This window comes from Branchiostoma lanceolatum, chromosome 15, assembly GCF_035083965.1.
Source record: "Branchiostoma lanceolatum isolate klBraLanc5 chromosome 15, klBraLanc5.hap2, whole genome shotgun sequence".
Taxonomy (NCBI): domain Eukaryota; kingdom Metazoa; phylum Chordata; class Leptocardii; order Amphioxiformes; family Branchiostomatidae; genus Branchiostoma; species Branchiostoma lanceolatum.
In genome coordinates, this window is record NC_089736.1 from 1,620,595 (window position 1) to 1,642,813 (window position 22,219).

Genomic DNA, 22,219 nt, shown 5'->3' on the forward strand with positions numbered 1-22,219 from the left:
TTTGATGTGATTCTGATGAAGACTTTTGAATAAAAGGTCGAAACCGGTAAATCGTTGTGTCCCATCTGCCATCCTTCTGACACCCAATCGACTAGTTCAATTTTGATACTTTTGAACTAGGCTAAACAAAATTTAGTAACAACGATGATTATGATCAGGATGGTTGTATCTTCGCGGTTTTTGCGGCGTTTCACCGCGAACTTAAAAGCACCGCGAACATTTTTGTTCAATACTGCAGCAGTATGTGACTATAGCGCTGCCGCGAACTTAAAACCACCGCGAGCACTCCATTTTCGCCTTGGCGCGAAATAAAGACCAAGCGAACTTAGATGCATTCACAGCAATTCATAGAAAAGGTAGCGATAATCCAGCTTTTATTGGATTAATACCATAACTGTTGCACAGTGATATTTTGAGTAAAAAGAACAACAATGTACAGTTGTATCTAATTACAATAACGACACACACTCTATTCAGCACTCTGCACAGTCACTTAAAAAATAAAATACTGAAATAATCAGTTGATATTTTTACATAATCATCATCCAAACTTCACATGGCATTTTGTTCCATACGGCATTGTAAAATCTCAGCCACCTTGTGAAGATGGATCCATACCTAGCTAGTGTATCTTTAGTCTATGCCCAACATGTCAGCAGTTCTTGCCTGTGAGTTTTGTCAAGGAGGTTAAACTTGGTTTTGCCAATTGTGTTTAACCTTCATCACACTAAGGTAGCCATTTGGCACCAAATTTGCATTGTTTGTGGGGTTAAGGCAGCAGGGAGAAGGTTAAAAAAGCCCTTTACAAGAAGCATATTTATCTCTATTGTTACCTTGTATAGAATCATGTCAATTTTTGTCGAAACTTTCTTTTTTTCTTCCTCATAATATAAATCATTATTTTTTTTGCTGTTTTTTGGCAGTTGTTGAAAATTTGCTGCAATCAAAGCACAAGGAGTACCATAAACAGGGTAAACTGAATGTCTTCGTTCACCCTTACGTCTGACTACATAACCAGAACATTATAAGGATGAACAAGACAACTTACTGGACAGGTGTAAAAGCCTACACACCAATACACACAAGGTTACTAGATAGGTACCCAAGCAACTGGATAGGTTTTGGAAACAGTCAGGTGTTTAAGGTAGCATCCACTAGTTTTGTCAGTGACTGGAGTTGGATGCTACCTTAAACATCTCCGTTTTCAAAATCTATCCAGTTGATTGAGTAACTCTAACCTTGCATATCTTATTACCTGGATGTCTAACCTTCATCAACACATTATGACACAGACTGGCATAGTTTTACTTAAAAACTGCCAAATTTTCTTCCACTGTCTTGATCATATTATACAATGCATATTAGATAGCAGCAAACTGGCACTAGCATTACATGTCAAAACTAACTAATCTTTCCACAAAAAAGCTCTACAGTTATAATATTTACAAGTGCAGATAAAAATTTGAAATTAGTAAAACAAAATAGAATTTCATTTGGCATTTATATCATTGGATTAAACATGTTTATCTAACAAAGGATTATCAAAGTATTCTAATGATGTATCTGTACATAACATTTCAATTGGCATTCAAATTTGATACATTTTTTTTTCAAAACACACTTCATGTTGCCACATGTCAAAGTTCAAATGTCATGGTTCACAGACATACAGCGCCATCCAACAGAATGATTCTATCTCATCTCTTCAGGTGAAGCCTTTGGTGGGGCAGACATGACAGTATATACATCTATATGTGGCTCGATCAGTGTTGTCTCCAGCTTTAGATTTTTTCCATCCCACTCATTACTAGTACTTGGGAGCCCATGATGTTAATTTCCATTGTTAAACGGTGTCATTTTGAGCTTTAAAAAAATACATTTTCATGAATTTCATGTCAGATTTTTTGGACGGGTGAGGTGAGATTTCTGTCCGTCCCAACCAGCAAGTCTCCGTCCTGTGACGGAGGGAGGGGTCCTGGAGACAGCCCTAGGTCAAACCATGTTGGGAGAGACAGCAGTCAGTTCCATCACAACTTGCCAGAGGAAGTCTGGCAAACATTCTGCTGATGGGTTCTGATCCTGGAAACAGCCCTGGTAATGTTCAACCATGTTGGGAGAGACCACCCTTCTTTAGCAGCGCTGAAACCCGCTCGGGAAATGCTCGGCAAACCCTTCCAGTCCCAGCCCTGCTCTTTTGGATGGACATTTTGAGTATTGGGGGTGTTACCAGCAAATAGCTTTCAGCCAAGCAGAGGATTGGCACAAGCTCATCTTGTGGAAAAACCGCAAAGGTCGATGGGAAGCTATCAGCCAATCAGGCTACGTCTTACATCGCTACTTTGTGTTCAGAACAAACTTAAGTAACGGCTGTTTGTGCCAAATAAGGCTTGCTCATTAATTACTTATGAGCAACTGTCAGTGATGCCCCCAGTGTGGGAGAGACAGACAGTTCCATCAAGGCTGCAGAACTCATCCGATGATGTCTGGCAAACATCCTTCTGATGGGTTCTGATCAGGCTGCCCTGCATGAAGAGCTGGTCAGGACCTGCCATGTTCCACACATTCAGGATATTCTACTGACGGACCTGAAACTTTCCTCTAGCTAATGTTGCCTGTAGCATAAACGATCTGTTCCTCAGGTTTGTAAAAGCATTTCCACATCATTTCAAGTTAGAATTGGAGCCTTTAAGCAATAGCTTTGGTGAACTACAGTCGCTCTAGTCTAAAAACGCTTACTTTAAGGCCCCTGTTCAATAAAAGTTTAAAAAAAGACTCTTTTCATTGCCCCTTTAGAGTTGTAGTTTTCTAATTTCTTCTTTGCTGACCTCTGTCCTCCATCAAACTGACCTGTGACCTACACTGTGCTGACCTGTGACTTATGACACTGCCCTGACCTGTGACCTACACTGCCCTGACCTGTGACCTACACTGCCCTGACCTGTGACCCCTGCCCTATAACCTGTGCTGCTGTGCCCTGATCTTCATGGTTTTTAGCTTGTTCAGAATGTCCTGAATGTCCAGAACGTCGAAGATCCTGATCAGACGCTCCACGCCGGCGGCGGGCGTGGCCTGGAGCTCCTTCCACCTCGCCATGGCAACCCGCAGCTTGTCCGGGATCGGTGCGTGACGGCCCATCCCTGCCAGAACCTCCAGCGCATCCTGGGGGAGGAAAACAGAGTCTGGAATGTCTTGACAGTAGAAAAATAATTTAGAATCACTACCAGATGTTTGAAAAGTACATATTCTTGACAGAAAACTTGCCTTCAAGCTTTTAAGGAAGATTAAGATCTCCAAGGTCTATGAAAATCTGTAACTGTATTCATGACAAAAGTAGTAGATGTAGTGTATTCAGTATTCAATAACTACTGCATGGTTCCTGACATGAGTGGGCAGCAGTCGGCTCGTCCTCACACAGCGCGTCCAAGCGGCTCTGTCTAGCGGGTCCATGCTGGTTAGGCCACACAGACAGACAGACAGACAGACACACACAGTGGAGAATCTAATCTAGAATCACTGACAGAAGTTACTATAGATAGATCCATAAATGATAGCCTCCTTGTTCCTTCTTGATTCAGTAAACAGTGCTACATTGTATAAAGAGAAGGAATAGCCTTTACCTATCCTTTTACACACACACGCACACACACACACACGTGTGCGCATACACACACACACACATGCACACACACTCACACACACACACATGCACACACACATACACATACACACACGCACTCACACATACTGTTCCCGCTACCCACCTTGGGTAGTCTGAGTTTGGGCAGCACTGTTGTGTAGACATCTTTAGTTGTGATGGAGGATTGGACACACTGGACCATCTTCTGTAGCAGCAGTTCTGAAGGAAGACAACAGACACGAGGCGGTTACTTTTTAACTGCACTACTTCAATCTCTTGTCAAGTACTTGCAAGACATCAGCCCAAGTACCAATGACAAAGTTGAAAGGTTGATGACAATGGTTACAGGTTGATGACAAAGGTGAAAGGTTGATGACAAAGGTGAAAGGTTGATGACAAAGGTTAAAGGTCGATAACAAAGTTGAAAGGTTATCCCAGCAGCTGACCTACCATTTCTCTTCTCTGCCTTCTTCAGGTCCCGACCAATGGGAGTGACAAAGGCGAAAGTTTGATAACAAAGGTGAAAGGCTGATGACAAAGGTGAAAGGTTGATGACAAAGGTGAAAGGTTGATGACAAAGGTGAAAGGTTACCCAGCAGCTGACCTACCATTTCTCTTCTCTGCCTTCTTCGGGCACCGACCAATGGGAGTGACAAAGGTGAAAGGTTGATGGCAAAGGTGAAAGGTTGATAACAAAGGTGAAAGGTTGATGACAAAGGTGAAAGGTTACCCAGCAGCTGACCTACCGTCTCTCTGCTCCGCTTTCCTCAGGTAGCGACCGATGGGAGTGACCTTCCCGCCATCGCAAACCACCGTGGGGGGTCTCGTGAGCGGGTTCCCCGTCAGGTTCAGCTCGACCTCTGCAACAGTGGAGGTCAAACTGATTTATACAGCTCATGTGAGACATCTACATACAGCTGACAAGAATCAGCCTTCCTGTATTTGTTCTTTTATTACCTTCAGTCCCACCAGAAGCTAATCTTCCAGGTACAAAATAAGACAACTATTGATTTTGATTTTAGATTTTATTGGAATTGCAACAGTGCAATACACATGGGACACAGGCAGCTATTGCTGATGTCGTAACCCGCACACATAATAGACAACTATAACAAACAAATAATCCAGTCACTCAAAAGTTGAAAGGACAGACATCTAGATGACATCTTATACTTGTATATTGGTGCCTGCACACACAAGACTACTCAGTTAAACATGTTAATAAACTAAGATGTAGAATGTACAGTTCACAGGTATTGAACAAACAACAGATGGCTTTCCTAAACACAAACAAAGAGGCTGCAAAAGTGAGTGCTTTAAGTGTCAATCTATAGCAAGCAGGTTAAAGGAAACCCAAGCAATATTAGGGTCAGAAACATCAGATTTTGAAAGTCAATTTATTTAGTCATTTCTATACATGATTAGTTCAAACAAAACTATCACAATGTATAGCAACGTCCATGATGCAAAAATATGATGTTGTCGTGATGTGGGAAAGTCTGTTTTTGTAGGCTCGCGAAACCAAGGGGATCATCGTACGGCACGATTTTGCACGGTTACGCAAATGTGCTAAACAATGTAAGTAAATGTCACTACCATAAAGATATTAGCATTTTTTGTTTTCGGCCTTAGTATTGCTTTGGTTGCCTTTAGGCCTCAAATAGTGGGGTCGTGTGGCATAACGGCAAGGTTTTCGGCCCAGAATTCAAGGGTGCCGGATTCGAATCCCCTGACATTATGTGTGTGGGTCACGACATCAGCAATAGCTTGCCTGTGTCCCATGTGTATTGCACTGTTGCAATTCCAATAAAATCCAAAAAAAAATCCAAATGCGTACCTTTCGCCAGGTGTCCGAAGTTATTCGGCAGCCGCTGCAGCTGGTTCCCCTGCAGCTGAAGGCTGCGCAGCTGCGGCAGCTCGCACAGACTCTCCGGAACAAACACCAGCTGGTTGTTGCACAGGGACAGGTGTAGCAGGTTGGACATGGTGCCTGGGGGAGGGTGACAGAAACGTTCTTAGGATCTCCACAGACGTTTTACTCGCATTAAGGAAGACTGTGTAAGAAGTAATACTCCTATGGCTGGTTGTCAAGAACACACATCAGCTGGTTGATTGACAGGGACAGGTCAGCAAGTTGGACATGGTGCCTGGGGAGGGGGACAGAAACGTTCTTAGGATCTCCACATACGTTTTACTGGCATTAAGAAAGACTGTGTAAGAAGTAATACCCCTATGGCTGGTTGTCAAGAACAAACACCAGCTGGTTGTTGCACAGGGACAGGTGGAGCAGGTTGGACATGGTGCCTGGGGAGGGGGACAGAAACGTTCTTAGGATCTCCACAGACGTTTTACTCGCATTAGCTAGTCCACGGTTGCTACTACGCATGTGCAGTGTCAAAGGTGAAGGCCCCCAAGGCGTAAACAAAACCCGTCGGGGCGTTGTTATGCAAATCTAGACAATGTCGAGACGAGAACTGTTTACAAGCCAGGGGCCTTCCCAACATTCTAGACTTCCCGTCTCGACATTGTCCTAAGATTTGCATAACAACACCCCGACGGGTTTTGTTTACGTCTCAGGGGCCTTTTAACCTTTGACACTGCACATGCGTAGTAGCAACCGTGAACTAGCTTCTTAAGGAAGACTGTGTAAGAAGTAATACTCCTATGACTGGTTGTCAGGAACATACACCAGCTGGTTGTTTGGCAGGGACAGGTGCAGAAGGTTGGACATGGTGCCTGAGAAAAGGGACAGAAACGTTGTTAGGATTGCCACAGATGTCTTACTAGCATTAAGGAAGAAGACTGTGTAAGAAGTAATACCCCTATGGCTGGTTGTCAAGAACAAACACCAGCTGGTTGTTGCACAGGGACAGGTGGAGCAGGTTGGACATGGTGCCTGAGGGACAGAAACTTTCTTAGGATCTCTACAGATCTTTCTTAAGATCATAAGTTGCAGAGTGACATTCTCTATCAGCATAACCTGAAACATGACCTCACATAACAATTTAGGTGACAAAGGTCATTCCTTGTCAAAGATAGATCGACAGTCAATAATTTTGGTAAGTCCAATTTTTGTGTTAGAAATTACAGTTCAACTTTGTTTCAGAATGATTTACACGCCAGTCACACCTTAGATCTTTGCACATCTGTAAGCATTCTTTAAAGTTATTTAGTGAGAATGCTCCTACAGTACTTGGTGGCAAAGAGTTACTCTACGACAGTTCTAGTGGAAGACAGATGTTTGAAAACATCAATTCTGGGTTGGTAACTCTTAGCTAGTACTTGAAGGGCTAACATTTTCTTGTTTTTTTTTTCTATATATATAAGTCCTGTTGAGACCCATCCATGGCAGACTACATGTTACATTATCACATTCATAACAAGCCAGTGGAATATCATAGGTCAATTAAGGTCAGTGCTAAACGACCTGGAGGGCATACAGAGCAATATAGCTAGTGCATAGTGAACTAGACCTTCAGATCAGGGTAACCTAGCCTATAACCAGGGCAAAATGAGATCCTTAACGCTCATTGGTCAATATCTACACTCAATTTAGAGCGCCCTGCACTAGGGAGGCACAGAAAAAGTATAAAAGGAGGAGTGGTCCAATCTCTGTCATTCTTGAAAAAGACAAATAAAGTCAAAACCGGTCGAATACCAGTCTCCTTGCTGTCATTTTCCCAAAAACTACAAATGAAGCCAGGGAAATGAAATAACTGAATCTGAGACGCACCCATGACGGAGGGCAGCACCATGATGCTGTTGTTGTCCTAGTGGCACCTAGGGCAGCAAGTTTCCTTTAGGTAATTTTTAGAGGAAGGGATAAGAGAGGCTGAGGACAGAAAAGGCACGCATCATGTGTATGGTACTGCTGCTGGCTGTCGTGATGCCTCCACAATCATTGAGGTCATGGGCCTGAACTGAACTGTAACTTTTGACAGACTATGTGTTACATTTTCACATTCATAACAGCTGAATGAAATAAATCTGAATCTGAGACGCACCCATGACGGAGGGCAGCACCATGATGCTGTTGTTGTCCAGCACCAGTTCTGTCACGTGCTGCAGCTCCGCAATCTCGTCCGGCAGCGCCCGCACACCTGGCCCACCTGACTGGTCAAAGGTCAGCAGCTGCAGGTTGGGGATGTAGCACACCTGGACAACACAGGTAAAACATTAGCACATAGGTACAGGTGTACATAGGGTGTCCCTGTGGTGTAGTGGTCTGCCCTTCTGTCTCTCACCACATTTAGTTCAAATTACTTGGACCAGAAGGACTGGAGTTCAAGCCCCAGGTAGGACACCTCTGGACAAGAGGCACATTGAGTCATACCAAAGGCTTTATAAAAATGGTACATACTTCTGAAACAGTATGGAAGTTAAACACACTTCACTGCCAGTGGACTAGCCCCCTGCTACAGTGATTGCACTACAGTGTGGCCCAGGGCTATGAAACGGAGATGGGCACCGCCCAATACATCAATAATGGTGTGGGAGGATTTTAACTTAACTAACAGGTGTACATAGGGGAAATGGTAGCAACTTTGTGGGGTTGTGTGGCATAACGGTAGAGTTGTCGGCTCAGAACCAAGTGGTCCCGGGTTTGAATCCTGTCATGTCACTGATTTTGTGCCTTTGGGAAAGGCACTTAACACGACTTTTCACACTCCACCCAGGTGTAGAAATGGGTATGTTGTTCTGTGTATGTGGCACTGTTGAAATAAGTTATGAAAAACTTGAGTGCAGTGCCATGTCGTCCTCTGTCTGTCCAAGTAAAAAAAAAGGGTCTGAACAAACATGCGTTCATCGGGACTTGGAAGACAGAAGAAGATTACAAACATGTATAAAGAAAAAAACGATTGATTTTTGGGCAAAATCATTCTCTAAATCAACATACAGGACAGAAATGTTTAAATGAATAAATATCTAATAATTATTGTAACCATTTTTTTCCTGTTTATTTTATTTCACCAGGGGAATCATGTCGCCAGCTGGCTATTTTCAATGAGCCCTGGGGGAAAACCCCAAACAAAGTTATGCCCTATGAAGTATTTGATAATACAATTGTACACTGTTAGTGTAGTTAAGTGTTTGAAACTACAAGCACACTCCTAACCTGTGGGGGGAACTCCGTGAACTGGTTGTGGTTGAGGCTGAGTTCTGTCAGGTTGTCCAGCTTCTTGACCTCTCCAGCGACCTTGGTGATGAGGTTACGAGACAGGCCAAGACGTTCCAGCTTTCTCAAGGTGCAAATCTGTGGAAATGTAGGTGAATAGTCAAGAATTGTACTGTGCTTACTGGATCATTATGTTTTTTTTCCTCACAGCAATTTTATGATGTTGGACACTTCTCTATGACTGATTATATGACTTATTCAATGGATAAAATATACTGAACATTTTACGATGTGGCAAGAACCAACTGAATCTTCCTTTTTTTCTTGATAGCTTGGATGACATCTCAAACTACCAAATTAGCATGCTTCATCATACAAACTTTATAGAAAGCAAGTTCATAGAAAGGAGCAAAGCCTTTCCCTTACATCTGTACATTGTGCTCATTTAATCTAGGCTGTTTGAAACAAAGCTGACCTCCTTTGGCAGCTCCCTGAACTGGTTGCCGTTGAGCAGCAGAACTCGGAGTTTCCGTAGATGGGAGATCTCAGCTGGGACCTGATCCACCTGTAGGATACAGACTCTCACTCAATGGCAGGGCAACACAGATCAGGATAATACATTCACTAAGACTTGATACATACAAGACTTCCCTCAAGCAAAGGGAAGGGTAGTCAGAAGCATTTGGTAGCTGTGTTTCAATTTCTTTTAAGAATGTGGTGCTCAAACTGGATGTTTGATGTCATGTGAAATAAAACCACTTTTAATAATTAGATTCATCTTTCTTTAAGAAATGCATGAGGCATTTATCACCATTATCATCCACTGGTTTCTGCATCTGTTTCTGAAGTCATGAGGCATTGATAGAGTAAAACTTATTGAAAATTGATTGAGATCATTTGATGTTTCTACCAAAAAGCTTTAAATGCTCTGGAATTTTTGACCACACTTCATTACTACTAGTCCTCAGTTTAGCAAATGTGTGACCTCTGACCTGGTTATTGTTCATGCCCAGATACTCCAGCTGAACCAGCACACAGAGGCAGTCTGGGAAGTCCTCCAGCGCATTACTGCTCAGCTCCAGCTGTTTGATGTGGACCAGGTTCGAAAACTCAGTCCTGGAAAAGAAATTACAAGATGATATTATAGGGACTTGCCTTTAACGTCAAGTCAGAATGTTAGTATTCAGGATATCATGATGAATAAGAGCAATGAAAACATCTAGAACATGACTTTAAAAAAAAATCAAAACGGAAACCGGAAAATGCCTTTTGCAGAAACATGTTTTCTGCCATCTTGTAACATACACAGCGACACCAAGGACATTCCTTCAGGCATCCGTGACCTTCTACAGTAAAATGATCCACCAAAATGACTGTTACTGGTTGGAAAGTTTGTGTCTTTTCATATATATGGCCAGATTGTGAACAGGCCAGCTAAGTGGCAACCAACATTAGTGGGTAGAGTTCAGTACTAAGGACAGTAACATACATCCATGTATAGGTGGTATAACTAAATGTTCAGCACTAAGGACAGTGCTATATAAAACAGGATTTTATCTATCAGAACAAAGGCCAAAAATGGTTGTATCCTGTTACCCTCAAGTCCATCATAACATGAACAAACAAACAAACAAACAGACTCACAGCAGCTCAGGAATCCTGCTGCCCTCGAGTGAGAGCAGCTCCAGGTCATACATGGAGCACGAGAGCCAAAGTCCATCATAGCACACACACAAACAAACAGACAGACAGACAGACAGACAGACAGACTCACGGCAGCTCAGGAATGCTGTTGCCCTCCAGAGACAGCAGCTCAAGGTCGTACATGGAGCACATGCCCAGTGGTAGATGGTCCATCTGGTTATGGTTCAGCCCAAACTGCTGAACCCGCTTCAGGTTAGCGATCTCAACTGGCAGGGAGTCGATCTTGTTACCAGTCATGGCTACAATCTGTAACACAACCAGACATTTGGGTAACCAGTTATGGCTACAGTCTGTAATACAAATAGACATTCAGGTTAGCGATCTCCACTGGCAGGGAGTTGATCTTGTTACCAGTCATGGCTACAATCTGTAACACAAATAGACATTTGGGTAACCAGTTATGGCTACAGTCTGTAATACAACCAGACATTCAGGTTAGCGATCTCCACTGGCAGGGAGTTGATCTTGTTACCAGTCATGGCTACAATCTGTAACACAAACAGACATTCAGATAACCGGTCATGGCTACAGTCTGTAATACAACCAGACATTCTGGTTAGCGATCTCCACTGGCAGGGAGTCGATCTTGTCACCCGTCATGGCCACAATCTGGGAACGCAGAAAACAAGACATAAGAACAGACAACCATTTACATTATGGGTGTGGGTGTATTGCACTCTTCCAATTCCAATAAAATCCAAAATCCAAATTGAAACAGACAAGCTTAAAGCCCCTGTCACACATTCAGTACCTTCTTTCCCACAACTGCTCCTGATCAAGGTCGTCGCTGGGTTAGAAGTTACCTGGAATCCATTGTATTCTAACTCCAGTTTGCTCCTCTGATCACATCCAAGCAGAATACCATGTTCCCAACTTAAAAATTTTATAGTCGGCTAGCTCAGACAACTTTTAAAGACTGGTAGGCAACCTTGCCGAGCAACTCCCAACTACAGAAAACCTTGCTCATATCAGTTCTTTGCTTCACTTTAACATTGAGAGGGTGAATTTCTTTGTTATAGTGTAGCCAGTTTAACTCTACCATCAACATCAAATCTGATGCAGTGAATGCCCCTTCAGTTCAAGAGCAAGTTGCTAGGGGGCCCAAACCTACACCACTTCTTTCGTACATCACAAGCTATCTACCACCAAAAAAACCAAGACCATACCACATCCAGGTCAAAAGATACCAACAATGGAAGTTCTGCTGAAGTACCAAGGTTACATACCAGGGGGCCCAAAATCAACCTTGACTTTTGTCTTCCCAGCGCCTGCCCAATATCATAATCCATCGAGAGGATCTTGAGTTATGCTGACTACGATAGTACGAAAACACAGACACACCCAAAACTATATGTCCATTTTTCATGGAGATAATAAGCTTCCACAAACCTGTAGCTCCGTTAGTATGCAGATGTCATCTGGGATGTACTCGATGCTGTTGTTCCCGATGTACAGTTCCTTCAGGTTAACCAGGCTGGCCATGTGTTCAGGTAGCGCCTTCAGTCTGTTACTGTCGAGACCTAACGTCTCCAGGTAACTCAGCTCAGAAATCTCATCTGGGAGGACCTAGATGTGTGAGAACAGAAGAAAATCCTGTAAACTCTCTACCCTACATGTATTATATAGTCATGTGTCCAGGTAGGGCCAGCAGGTAGTTACTGTCAAGTCCTAACGTCTCCAAGTAACTCAGCTCACAGATCAAGTCTGGTAGGACCTAGATGTGTGAGAACAGAAGAAAATCCTGTAAACTCTCTACCCTACATGTATTATATAGTCATGGGTCCAGGTAGGGCCTTCAGTCGATTACTATCCAGCCCTAACGTCTCCAGGTAACTCAGCTCAGAAATCTCGTCTGGGAGGACCTAGATGTGTGAGAACAGAAGAAAGTCCTGTAAACTCTCTACCCTACATGTGTTATATAGTCATGTGTTCAGGTGGTTACTGTCAAGTCCTAATGTCCTCAGATAACTCAGCTCACTGATCTCATCTGGGAGGACCTAGGATTGTAGGAACAGAAGAAAATAGTCATGTGTTCAGGTAGCGCCTTCAGTCGGTTACTGTCCAATCATTACGTTTCCAGGTAACTCAGCTCATAGATCTCATCTGGGAGAACCTAGACATGTAGCAGGTGATTGTCTTCTGCATCCTCTCAGTTGTCAGTCTGACAGCAAGGGATGCAGAGACAACCACACCTGTCCTGCATTTCAGGTAGGAACAATTCGTAGTTACATGTATGTACTGTTTGTGTAAAGAACTTTAATTCTTATCCATCATTCCTACCTCCAGGTGGTTACTGTTGAGCCCGAGGATGCGCAGCTCCTTCAGTCTGCCCAGCTGCGGGGAGAGCGACTTGAGCTGGTTGTTGGACAGGGCCAGCTCCTCCAGACATTCCAGCCAGTACAGCTGCAGGGAAAGGTCAAGATCAGGTCATGGGAAGGTCAAGGTCAGGTCATGAGAGAAAACAGATCTACAGTACTACATGTGTGACTTGAACTGCTTGTTGGACAGGGCCAGCTCCTCCAGGCACTCCAGCCAGTCCAGCTGCAGGGGAAGGTCAAGGTCAGATCATGGGAAGGTCAAGGTCAGGTCATGAGAGAGAACAGATCTACAGTACTACATGTGTGACTTGAGCTGGTTGTTGGACAGGGCCAACTCCTCCAGACACTCCAGCCAGTACAGCTGCAGGGGAAGGTCAAGGTCAGGTCATGGGAAGATCGAGGACAGGTCATGGGAAGGTCAAGGTCAGGTCATGAGAGGGAACAGACCTACAGTACTACATGTGCAACTTCAGCTGGTTGTTGGACAGGGCCAGCACAAGACTTAAGTTGATAGGCCAGAGAGTTTCAAGAAATGTCATGGACATGCTAGCAAAACAGGTTGCTGCTACAGACCTGTACAGGCAGGTATTGGATCTCGTTGTCGTTGAGCAGGAGTTCCCGCAGGCTGGACAGGTTCTCCATCTCGGCCGGCAGGTGCTTCAGCCCGTTCCCCGACAGGCCCAGCTTTATCAGCTCGTCCAGCTCACAGATGCCCTTCGGCACACGCTCCAGTCTGGGGGAACAGAGGTGGGAGACCATGTTAGAACAGCAGTGGGAATGCATGTTATAGAACAGCAGTGGGAGACCATGTTAGAACAGCAGTGGGAATGCATGTTATAGAACAGCAGTGGGAGACCATGTTAGAATAGCAGTGGAATGCATGTTATAGAACAGCAGTGGGAGACTGTCTTAGAACAGCAGTGGGAGGCCATGTCAGAACATCAGTGAGAGACCGTGTTAGAACATCAGTGGGAGACCATGTCAGAACAGCTGTGGGAGACCATGTTAGAACAGAAGTGGGAATGAATGCAATAGAACAGCAGTGGGAGACCATCTTAGAACAGCAGTGGGAGGCCATGTCAGAACATCAGTGGGAGACCGTGTTAGAACATCAGTGGGAGACCATGTCAGAACAACAGTGGGAGACCAGGTCAGAACAACAGTGGGAGGACCATTTCAGAACAGTAGTGGGAGACCATATGAAAGCAGCAACGGGAGACCATGTTAGAAAAGCAGTGAACATACTGAACAGTACAAGCCACACCAGCTCAGCATGGTCCCCTACTCTTTGAATTTATTGTGCTTGTGAAATAAAGAAATACCTCACAAAGTGGTGCATGATGGCTTATGTGTGAAAAGTTGCTTGATTTACATGACCAGCTGATATGTGCCTGTAACGCTGGTTTGTTATGTAGAAGGGGAATCAATACACCAGATTCTAACCCTGACCTGTTATTGTCCAGTCCCAGGATCTTCATCTTGGTGAGGTTCTTGATGCCGGTGGGGAGCGTGGTGATCTTGTTATCGTTCAGCCCGAGGACCTCCAGCTGCTGCAGCAAGCACACCTCGTCAGGCAGGGAGGAAAGGCTGTTCCTGTTGGCATACCTGGGGAAGATGCAGAAGAAAGTGTGATTCACAGAAGTCAGGTGTACATGGGCCAGAACAGCTTAGAATGGGCAGATTGACATGTACAGGATGTCAAGTGAGCCAGAGGTGCCGAGAATGTTGTTAAGTGTGTACGAGGAGAACAGGATGAGATTTGGGTTTGACTTGGTATGAAAAAAAACAAGTTACTTAAAAAAAAATGCAATGCCATCCAAGACTTTGAGCATACCTGAGGACCATATGAAAGAGTGGGATGTAGAGGGGCCTTTGATGGAAGCCTTAGCGGAAGATGCAGAAGAAATTTTTTTATTTTATTTTATTCATAGATGTTTACTAGAGTATTAGGCATGAAGCGATTGCTTATTTGAAGCCTTCTACTCAACACATACAACAGAGAGACAAAATGGCATGCATAAACACAAAATGGATAAAAGGAAAATAACAGTAGACAGTACAAGTTGGCATCCATCATTAAATGAATCCGCCTGTACAACAGAAGAAAGTGTGATTCACAGAAGGCGTACGCGGGCCAGAACAGCTTAGAATGGGCGCGTTGACAGGATGTCACAAGTGAGCCAAAGGTGCCAAGAATGTTGTTAAGGTGGCAGTACACAGTATTTGTCCGCGACCCCCGGGGTCTATGACGCGGGGTAAGAAAATAGTGCGCACTAAATCGTGGACCTCATGTATACACTTGAACGTGAAAGCCAGCGAGGCATGAACTTTACTGAATGATAGCATAATAAGTCGGCATTTCGATCGTATGAGTAAGATTGTGAAGCTTGCCGATTCGGTGTATACATGCGCGTGACCTTTGCAGCAGCCAGCCTGGGTGAGTCGGCTGCAGTTCGTATGACCTCGCATGACCCCATTCCAAAGAGGGCGCCAGAACGTAAAAAAAACACAACTTTTTTTTGTTTTCAGTTATATTGTAGAAAGTACCCTCAATTTAAACATATCCGTTTGCCGTGCTTCAGAAATGCACCGCACTATATTTTTTTCGGCGTCGACCTCAGTCAGTTTGTGGTCCTTAACTATAGAAATCCCCATAGGCGAAAAACTGTGTTCTGCCACCTTGAACCAAATCGGGAATTGGCCAGAAATGGGCCAACGACGTCATATACGGCCGAATTTGTATGATATATCAACTATTGGCGTTGGTTCGCTTGGAATGCACCAGTTGCTTTCACCGTCAAACCGCCGTTTCCATGGTAACGGCCACTTACGCGCCTCCCTATGCTTAACTATGGGACTTGGCTTGGAAGTGCCATTGCCCCGACACGCGTCTCCCCCCCCCCTTTTTCTGGCGCAACTAAACCTAAACCCAACTCTAAATGACTCTGAACGTTAGCATATGAACCGATGAACCCTTTTCAGAATAAAAAGTTAACCAGAATAGTAAATTTGTCCAGATAGTGAGACCACTAAACCGCCCCTCAAAATGTCAGATAGGCCATGTACGGGGCCTACACCTATGCAGGGCGCCAAAGTGCAAAGTTGGCGATATCTCAACAACCATTCGGATTTCTGAGCTAAAATTTGGTACAAATCTTCAGCTTGACTTGTTTTATTGATTGAATGAAAAAAAAGTCAAGTTCAAGTTTTCTTGAACCAAATCGGGAATTGGCCAGAAATGGGCCAACGACGTCATATACGGCCGAATTTGTATGGTATATCAACTATTGGCGTTGGTTCGCTTGGAATGCACCAGTTGCTTTCACCGTCAAACCGCCGTTTCCATGGTAACGGCCACTTACGCGCCTCCCTATGCTTAACTATGGGACTTGGCTTGGAAGTGCCATTGCCCCGACACGCGTCTCCCCCCCCCCTTTTTCTGGCGCAACTAAACCTAAACCCAACTCTAAATGACTCTGAACGTTAGCATATGAACCGATGAACCCTTTTCAGAATAAAAAGTTAACCAGAATAGTAAATTTGTCCAGATAGTGAGACCACTAAACCGCCCCTCAAAATGTCAGATAGGCCATGTACGGGGCCTACACCTATGCAGGGCGCCAAAGTGCAAAGTTGGCGATATCTCAACAACCATTCGGATTTCTGAGCTAAAATTTGGTACAAATCTTCAGCTTGACTTGTTTTATTGATTGAATGAAAAAAAAGTCAAGTTCAAGTTTTCTTAAGGTGGCAGTACACAGTATTTGTCCGCGACCCCCGGGGTCTATGACGCGGGGTAAGAAAATAGTGCGCACTAAATCGTGGACCTCATGTATACACTTGAACGTGAAAGCCAGCGAGGCATGAACTTTACTGAATGATAGCATAATAAGTCGGCATTTCGATCGTATGAGTAAGATTGTGAAGCTTGCCGATTCGGTGTATACATGCGCGTGACCTTTGCAGCAGCCAGCCTGGGTGAGTCGGCTGCAGTTCGTATGACCTCGCATGACCCCATTCCAAAGAGGGCGCCAGAACGTAAAAAAAACACAACTTTTTTTTGTTTTCAGTTATATTGTAGAAAGTACCCTCAATTTAAACATATCCGTTTGCCGTGCTTCAGAAATGCACCGTACTATATTTTTTTCGGCGTCGACCTCAGTCAGTTTGTGGTCCTTAACTATAGAAATCCCCATAGGCGAAAAACTGTGTTCTGCCACCTTAAGTGTGTACGAGGAGAACAGGATGAGATTTGGGTTTGACTTGGTATGAAAACAAACCAGGTTACTCTCTTAAGTTCCATTACTTTCCAAGATTTTGAGCGATCATCTTGGACGCTGGCATGATGGTTCAACTCGAAGCAGATCTATCGGTAGCAAAGACAGTATCCAACTGGCAGAAGCAGTTCAATGGCGATAATACAGCTCTTGCCAGTTGCATACTGTCGTTGCCACCAATAGATCTGCTTGGAGATTAGTCAAAGAGACCCCTTCTGACTCAATACAGTTTTTAATTATGAATCATACATTTGGGCACAATGGTAAACTTTCTTAGCATCGCTGCCATGACTGTTTTAATGTGTCTTCATGACAACACAACTGCCGCAGTAACTCACAGCTGGTTGAGCTGCTTGAGGTTGCCGATGTCCCGCGGCAGCTCGGTGAGCTGGTTCCCGCTGACCTCCAGAACCTTCATGGCCTGCAGGCAGAACAGGGAGGGGGGCAGGCTGGGCAGCTGGTTATCCTGAATGGCTAGCACCTGGAACAAAGTTGAGAATTTAGAACACAATCTTACAGTTTACCATACTATAACTGCCCTGGCCTACATGTACACCAGTTCATAGAATAACTACACACGTCCATCCATCCGTTAAGTTTGGTACAGTTACTAATTCATTTGCAACTTTAAACTGTAAAAAAAAAGTGTAAGACCTGATCCCACATACCATGTTGACATACAATGTACATGTACTCCTACATTTCTCATACAGATGTATTAACATATCATGCATCTTTCAAGCATTATGCCCAATAAGAACCTGCCTGAATGCAATCGTTGAGTACCTTTTTTGTGTATTACTATTACAGTAACTGCAGTAACTACAACTCACATACTTCCATCATTCCAGGGGTTCATCTAAAGAAGGGAACAGGGTCGCATGCCCTGTACATGCGTCCCCTTACCCTGTACATGCGTCCCCTTACCCTGTACATGCGTCCCCTTACCCTGTACATGCGTCCCCTTACCCTGTACATGCGTCCCCTTACCCTGTACATGCGTCCCCTTACCCTGGGGAGCAGATTCTCTGACAATCATAAAATTCTGATTAACCTGAGGGATGTTTCTAGGTCACCTGAGGCCACAGTCTTCAACTGTGACCTGTCTGTAATTTTGCCCCTCAGGAAGCCAAAGAAATCCTAATTTTAATCTAAAATTCTCTAAAACTCCACACTCCAAACCATCCACCCACTTGGTTGCTCTGCGACCTCGCATTGCTCCCCCTTCAAATTTTTTCCTGTACCCCTGTAATTCCAGACGACAGAAGCCTGTCTCCCACTCACCTGGACTTTGTTGAGTTTCTTGATCTCCCTGGGGACGTGGCTGATTCCGTTGTTGCCTAGGAACAGGCAGTTCAGCTCCTCCATGGTGAAGATGTCAGGCGGAATCTCGCTCAGCTCGCGGCCGTGGAGACTCAGGCAGAACTTCCCGCTGCCGCTCACGTACACCTGGGGGGGAAGAGAAGTCGGTCATCTCCTTTTTTTTTTAACGAACTCGCTCAGTGCAAGGCCGTAGGGGGCCACTCATCGAAGCACTGAACTAATTCTTACTGCAGCAGCATCTCTTCACCCTAGGCCAGAAATATCAATGCTCAAGACAAGCATGACTTCGCTGACCCATTAGGAGAAGCAGGGGTTACGAAGGCTGCTCGGCAAATTCCCCACACCATTTAGGCCGGAATGTTTTGAGCCACTCAAAGGCAATACAGTTCTGCAACCACTCAAGGGACTGAGCCAAAATAGTTGCTCAGGACAGGGTGGAGTTAACAGTGAAGAGAGGGATGGGTTTGTTTCAATGCGGCTTGTGACTGGAGGTGGTTGCCTGTACCAGATGGTTGCTTGACCAGTTTGACTGTATTACCTTAAAAGCAAGTTATAAATCGACAAAAGAACTACTATATGCGACTGTATGTTACTCTTATTTAAGTAAACCGTCAACGGTTTTTGCTCCCTATAGGCTATAGTATATAGCATATCATTCAGCATATCATTAGTGGAAAAAAGCCATCTGTAGTCCCAGTATTTGAATTTTTTGGGGCACAGTGAGTCAAAACAGGAGCTTGCAACTTTGTGCAGTAATGTGTTATCAACAAACAAGCTATCTGTTATCCTGCATCAAAGCTAGCAAACCACAGATACTCTGTACGACTGTTTAGCCACAACAGGTGTCATTCCAGGTATGTCTCCTGCCACTAAACTGCCGTCCGCAAGGAAACAGCCGCTTCCCATCCAATTACACAGTTGTTTTTCCAGCTGTAATGAGATGAAATCACCATGGTAACCTTGTAGCCATGGCGACAGAATCTCATCTCAGCCTGGACAACCAGGAAACAGCTATTTCCCGTCCAATTAAAATTTCTCTTTCTGGCTGTAACAAGATTATATCACCATGGCAACATGTTGCCGTGGCAACAGAGCCTGACCTCAGCCTGGATGTCGTCGGGCTGGTCCAGCGAGGTGCTGCTCCCGCGGGACATGCTGATCAGTCGCACCTTGGTCGCCATGGTTACGGGCAGAACTACTGCTGAGGTGTGGACGGAACGTTGAGTTGTGATTGGTTGTCTCCTTGGTTACTGCATCAGGTGACTGCTGCTGCCATGGTTACATCTTACTGCATATTCTGAATAGTGAAAAAAAAAAAGTTAAACTTTGTCATCAATAAGGAAAATCCACTTCCTTGAAAACATCCTGCTGTGTGGTTTAAACATACAGTATCATAACCCTGTTCAAAAGGAGCAGAGTGTTATCACTGTTGAAAAGGAAGTAGACCTTCTTGACTTTTACAATTCAAATTAAGATTCAGTAAAATATAATCTATTAGCCTTGTACTTCTCAAGACGCTCAAGAATATTCAAAAAGTTCATCATCTCTCAAAACACAACATAGATGTGTACTACCGGTACGGCAATAACTCATGGTAAGATCCCTCTATTTTGAAACTTGACTCTGTGTTTGGGTATATCAATTTTACTTAAGAGCAATCAGGGTCACAGCTATTGACCTGTATGACAGACAAACACACCAACATCCCACAAACTAAGAACAAAACAACACTGAAGAAGACGGTTTGGAATTTCTGGGAGAATACCATCTTAATGAATAAATTTCTCATTCCTTCATCCTGTGATCAAGTATCTTTACACCGTACACATTTCAAGGGCAAAAAAAAAAGCCTGGTTACAAAAATGATACAAAAACGTCTTGCTCTTGTATCCCTCTTGAGCCTGGCCTTGTTATGGTTGAGGAGTGATAGAGTGGAGGGGTGTTTGGATAACGCAGTGCTTAAGTCAATAGCAACACTGAACTGTACACAAACTGGGCAGGAGGGTGGCAGGTGGCATGGGGGCTGAAAATAAGTAAATGCATTTAAGTTTGTGTGGTTCTAATTTTGTGGTAGGGAGAAAACGGAGTGTTCGCGGTGGATCGCTACGGAAACACAGAAATATTCGAGGTGGTTTTGAATTCGCGACAAAGAGCTTACTGTAAAAACATAAAACACCACAAACGTTTCTGCATTTACAGTACTTCATGTGAATCATAATCTAGTTTTAGATTGTTTTGTGAATAAGAAATTGATGAAAAGAAGGAGTCTTATATTAAACAGATGTTTGGGATAAGTGAGGTTCTAAGGTTAACCTGTTACTATCATCAATTGGTAGGCGGCATTTTGTGTAGGTGTATGTGTAGGTATATACGTGCTTCAAACACATTCAATCATTTTGTCATGTCACTCTAAAACTCAAATGTTAAGTTCAACTTTGAAGGAAACATTACATGTCCTGAGTTAAATGTATATTAAAACACACAACCTTTAGTTAGTAACATGATACTGCTTCTTGATACTGAAGAAACAATTATACTTGAGTACACGGCTGGTATATCATGTGTTTGAAATAACACAGTAGCTGGTATTCCAAGGCTAGGAGGGATTTATGTTACCAGTGAGAGTTGTTATTTCTGGCTATTTTTACCGTTTAGACAATACTCATCTACCAGTATATCAAAGTATGTGTAGCAGATTAAATACCCACAAAACACTAAACTACTAGTACCAGCAACGAGCTTTTGAAATTTTGTTAATATAAGTTCGTTCCCTAAGTAATTATACAAACTTAAGGCTGTGTCAAATTTCTGTTGTCATTGACAGTTTGTACCCCAAGGCCACTTTCTGCAACTTTTTTTGTCAGAATTGATTAAGAAACAGCTAATGCAATTATCACGGCCTAATATGATTCTACTCATATTACACACCAACCAGGCAACAGTTGACAACCTGCGTCTGTTTGCCTAGTAGACGATTATTGTTGCTCATTGTATAAAGTCCACTTGTTTTGATTATATCTTACAGCTCCCTGGGGACAGTCTGACCACATGCTGGTTTTGTGGACACATCATTTCGACCGGAGCTTTGCTATTTTCCCATCTTATCATTTATTCATCTATTAAACCGCAATAGCACACCTGTTTTTGTTCATGGGTAACAAATGAGCTTCAACCGAGAAATAAATCACCCCAGATCGGAACCTGATGATTTCGGCCTCCCGCAAAGTCGGCTGAGAAAATTAAGGCCGTTTTCTGCAAGGTTACCAGGCGTAGCCTGTTTTTCTGCGTTCTTACTGGTTTAGGATATCACTCTGGACGCACACTAGCCGGCAGATTTGTTCCAATCCCTGCGGATTTGTCACTACAAAGGCGGGGGGATTGTAGCAGTCAAACTAACTAGCGGGAAATGGCAACAAATTTGTAACATTGATACTGAGGGGAAACCGACACCCGCTACGGGTATTCTGTTGCTCACAAACATCATATGATCATGCAAAAGTGTCAAGTTGGACTTAGAGTTGACCATAAAAGTGAAATTTGGGTAAAACCTGCAAACGTACCTGAAATAGCGGTCTCCAACCTGCGGCGTCCCGGGCCGAGTTAGCAACCAGGTCACGTGGTGCAATTATACGGGATGTACCATTGTTTGACATTTTGGGGTGTTGCAAACAATTCTCACGAAACAAGTTATAAAGTGTTGCGTACCTGTTAAGCTTTTCCTGTGAACAATTAAAACACAGTAAGAGTAAAAACAGGTAAATCCAAGATTTTCCCTCTTAAAATATGCTTTCAATACAATCTTGTAAAAAAATTCAAATGAAGTTGTCACACTTGTTGGACGAGG

At 43.8% G+C, this 22,219-nt stretch overlaps 1 protein-coding gene across 2 annotated transcripts; it reads right to left on the minus strand.

Annotated features, from left to right (window-relative positions):
• Positions 1 to 501: 501 nt before the first annotated feature.
• On the minus strand, positions 502 to 22,042 carry LOC136421248 (leucine-rich repeat and death domain-containing protein 1-like). 2 transcript variants are annotated; one of them, XM_066408469.1, is made up of 18 exons: positions 21,936 to 22,042; positions 19,476 to 19,672; positions 18,337 to 18,501; positions 17,391 to 17,533; positions 14,225 to 14,380; positions 13,349 to 13,508; positions 12,738 to 12,860; positions 11,847 to 12,023; positions 10,528 to 10,703; positions 9,746 to 9,869; positions 9,229 to 9,318; positions 8,754 to 8,891; positions 7,642 to 7,792; positions 5,475 to 5,627; positions 4,384 to 4,497; positions 3,762 to 3,856; positions 2,895 to 3,159; positions 502 to 2,847 (listed from the first exon to the last, which is right to left on the minus strand). In XM_066408469.1, exons 2-17 carry the CDS (start codon positions 19,554 to 19,556, stop codon positions 2,953 to 2,955), a joined length of 2,253 nt encoding a protein of 750 aa, XP_066264566.1. In that variant the 5' UTR covers positions 19,557 to 19,672; positions 21,936 to 22,042; the 3' UTR covers positions 502 to 2,847; positions 2,895 to 2,952. The 2 variants fall into 2 exon arrangements, with proteins under 2 accessions (XP_066264566.1, XP_066264567.1); XM_066408470.1 differs by lacking the exons at positions 502 to 2,847; positions 2,895 to 3,159; positions 3,762 to 3,856; positions 4,384 to 4,497; positions 5,475 to 5,627 and adding an exon at positions 6,285 to 6,373.
• Positions 22,043 to 22,219: the final 177 nt, after the last annotated feature.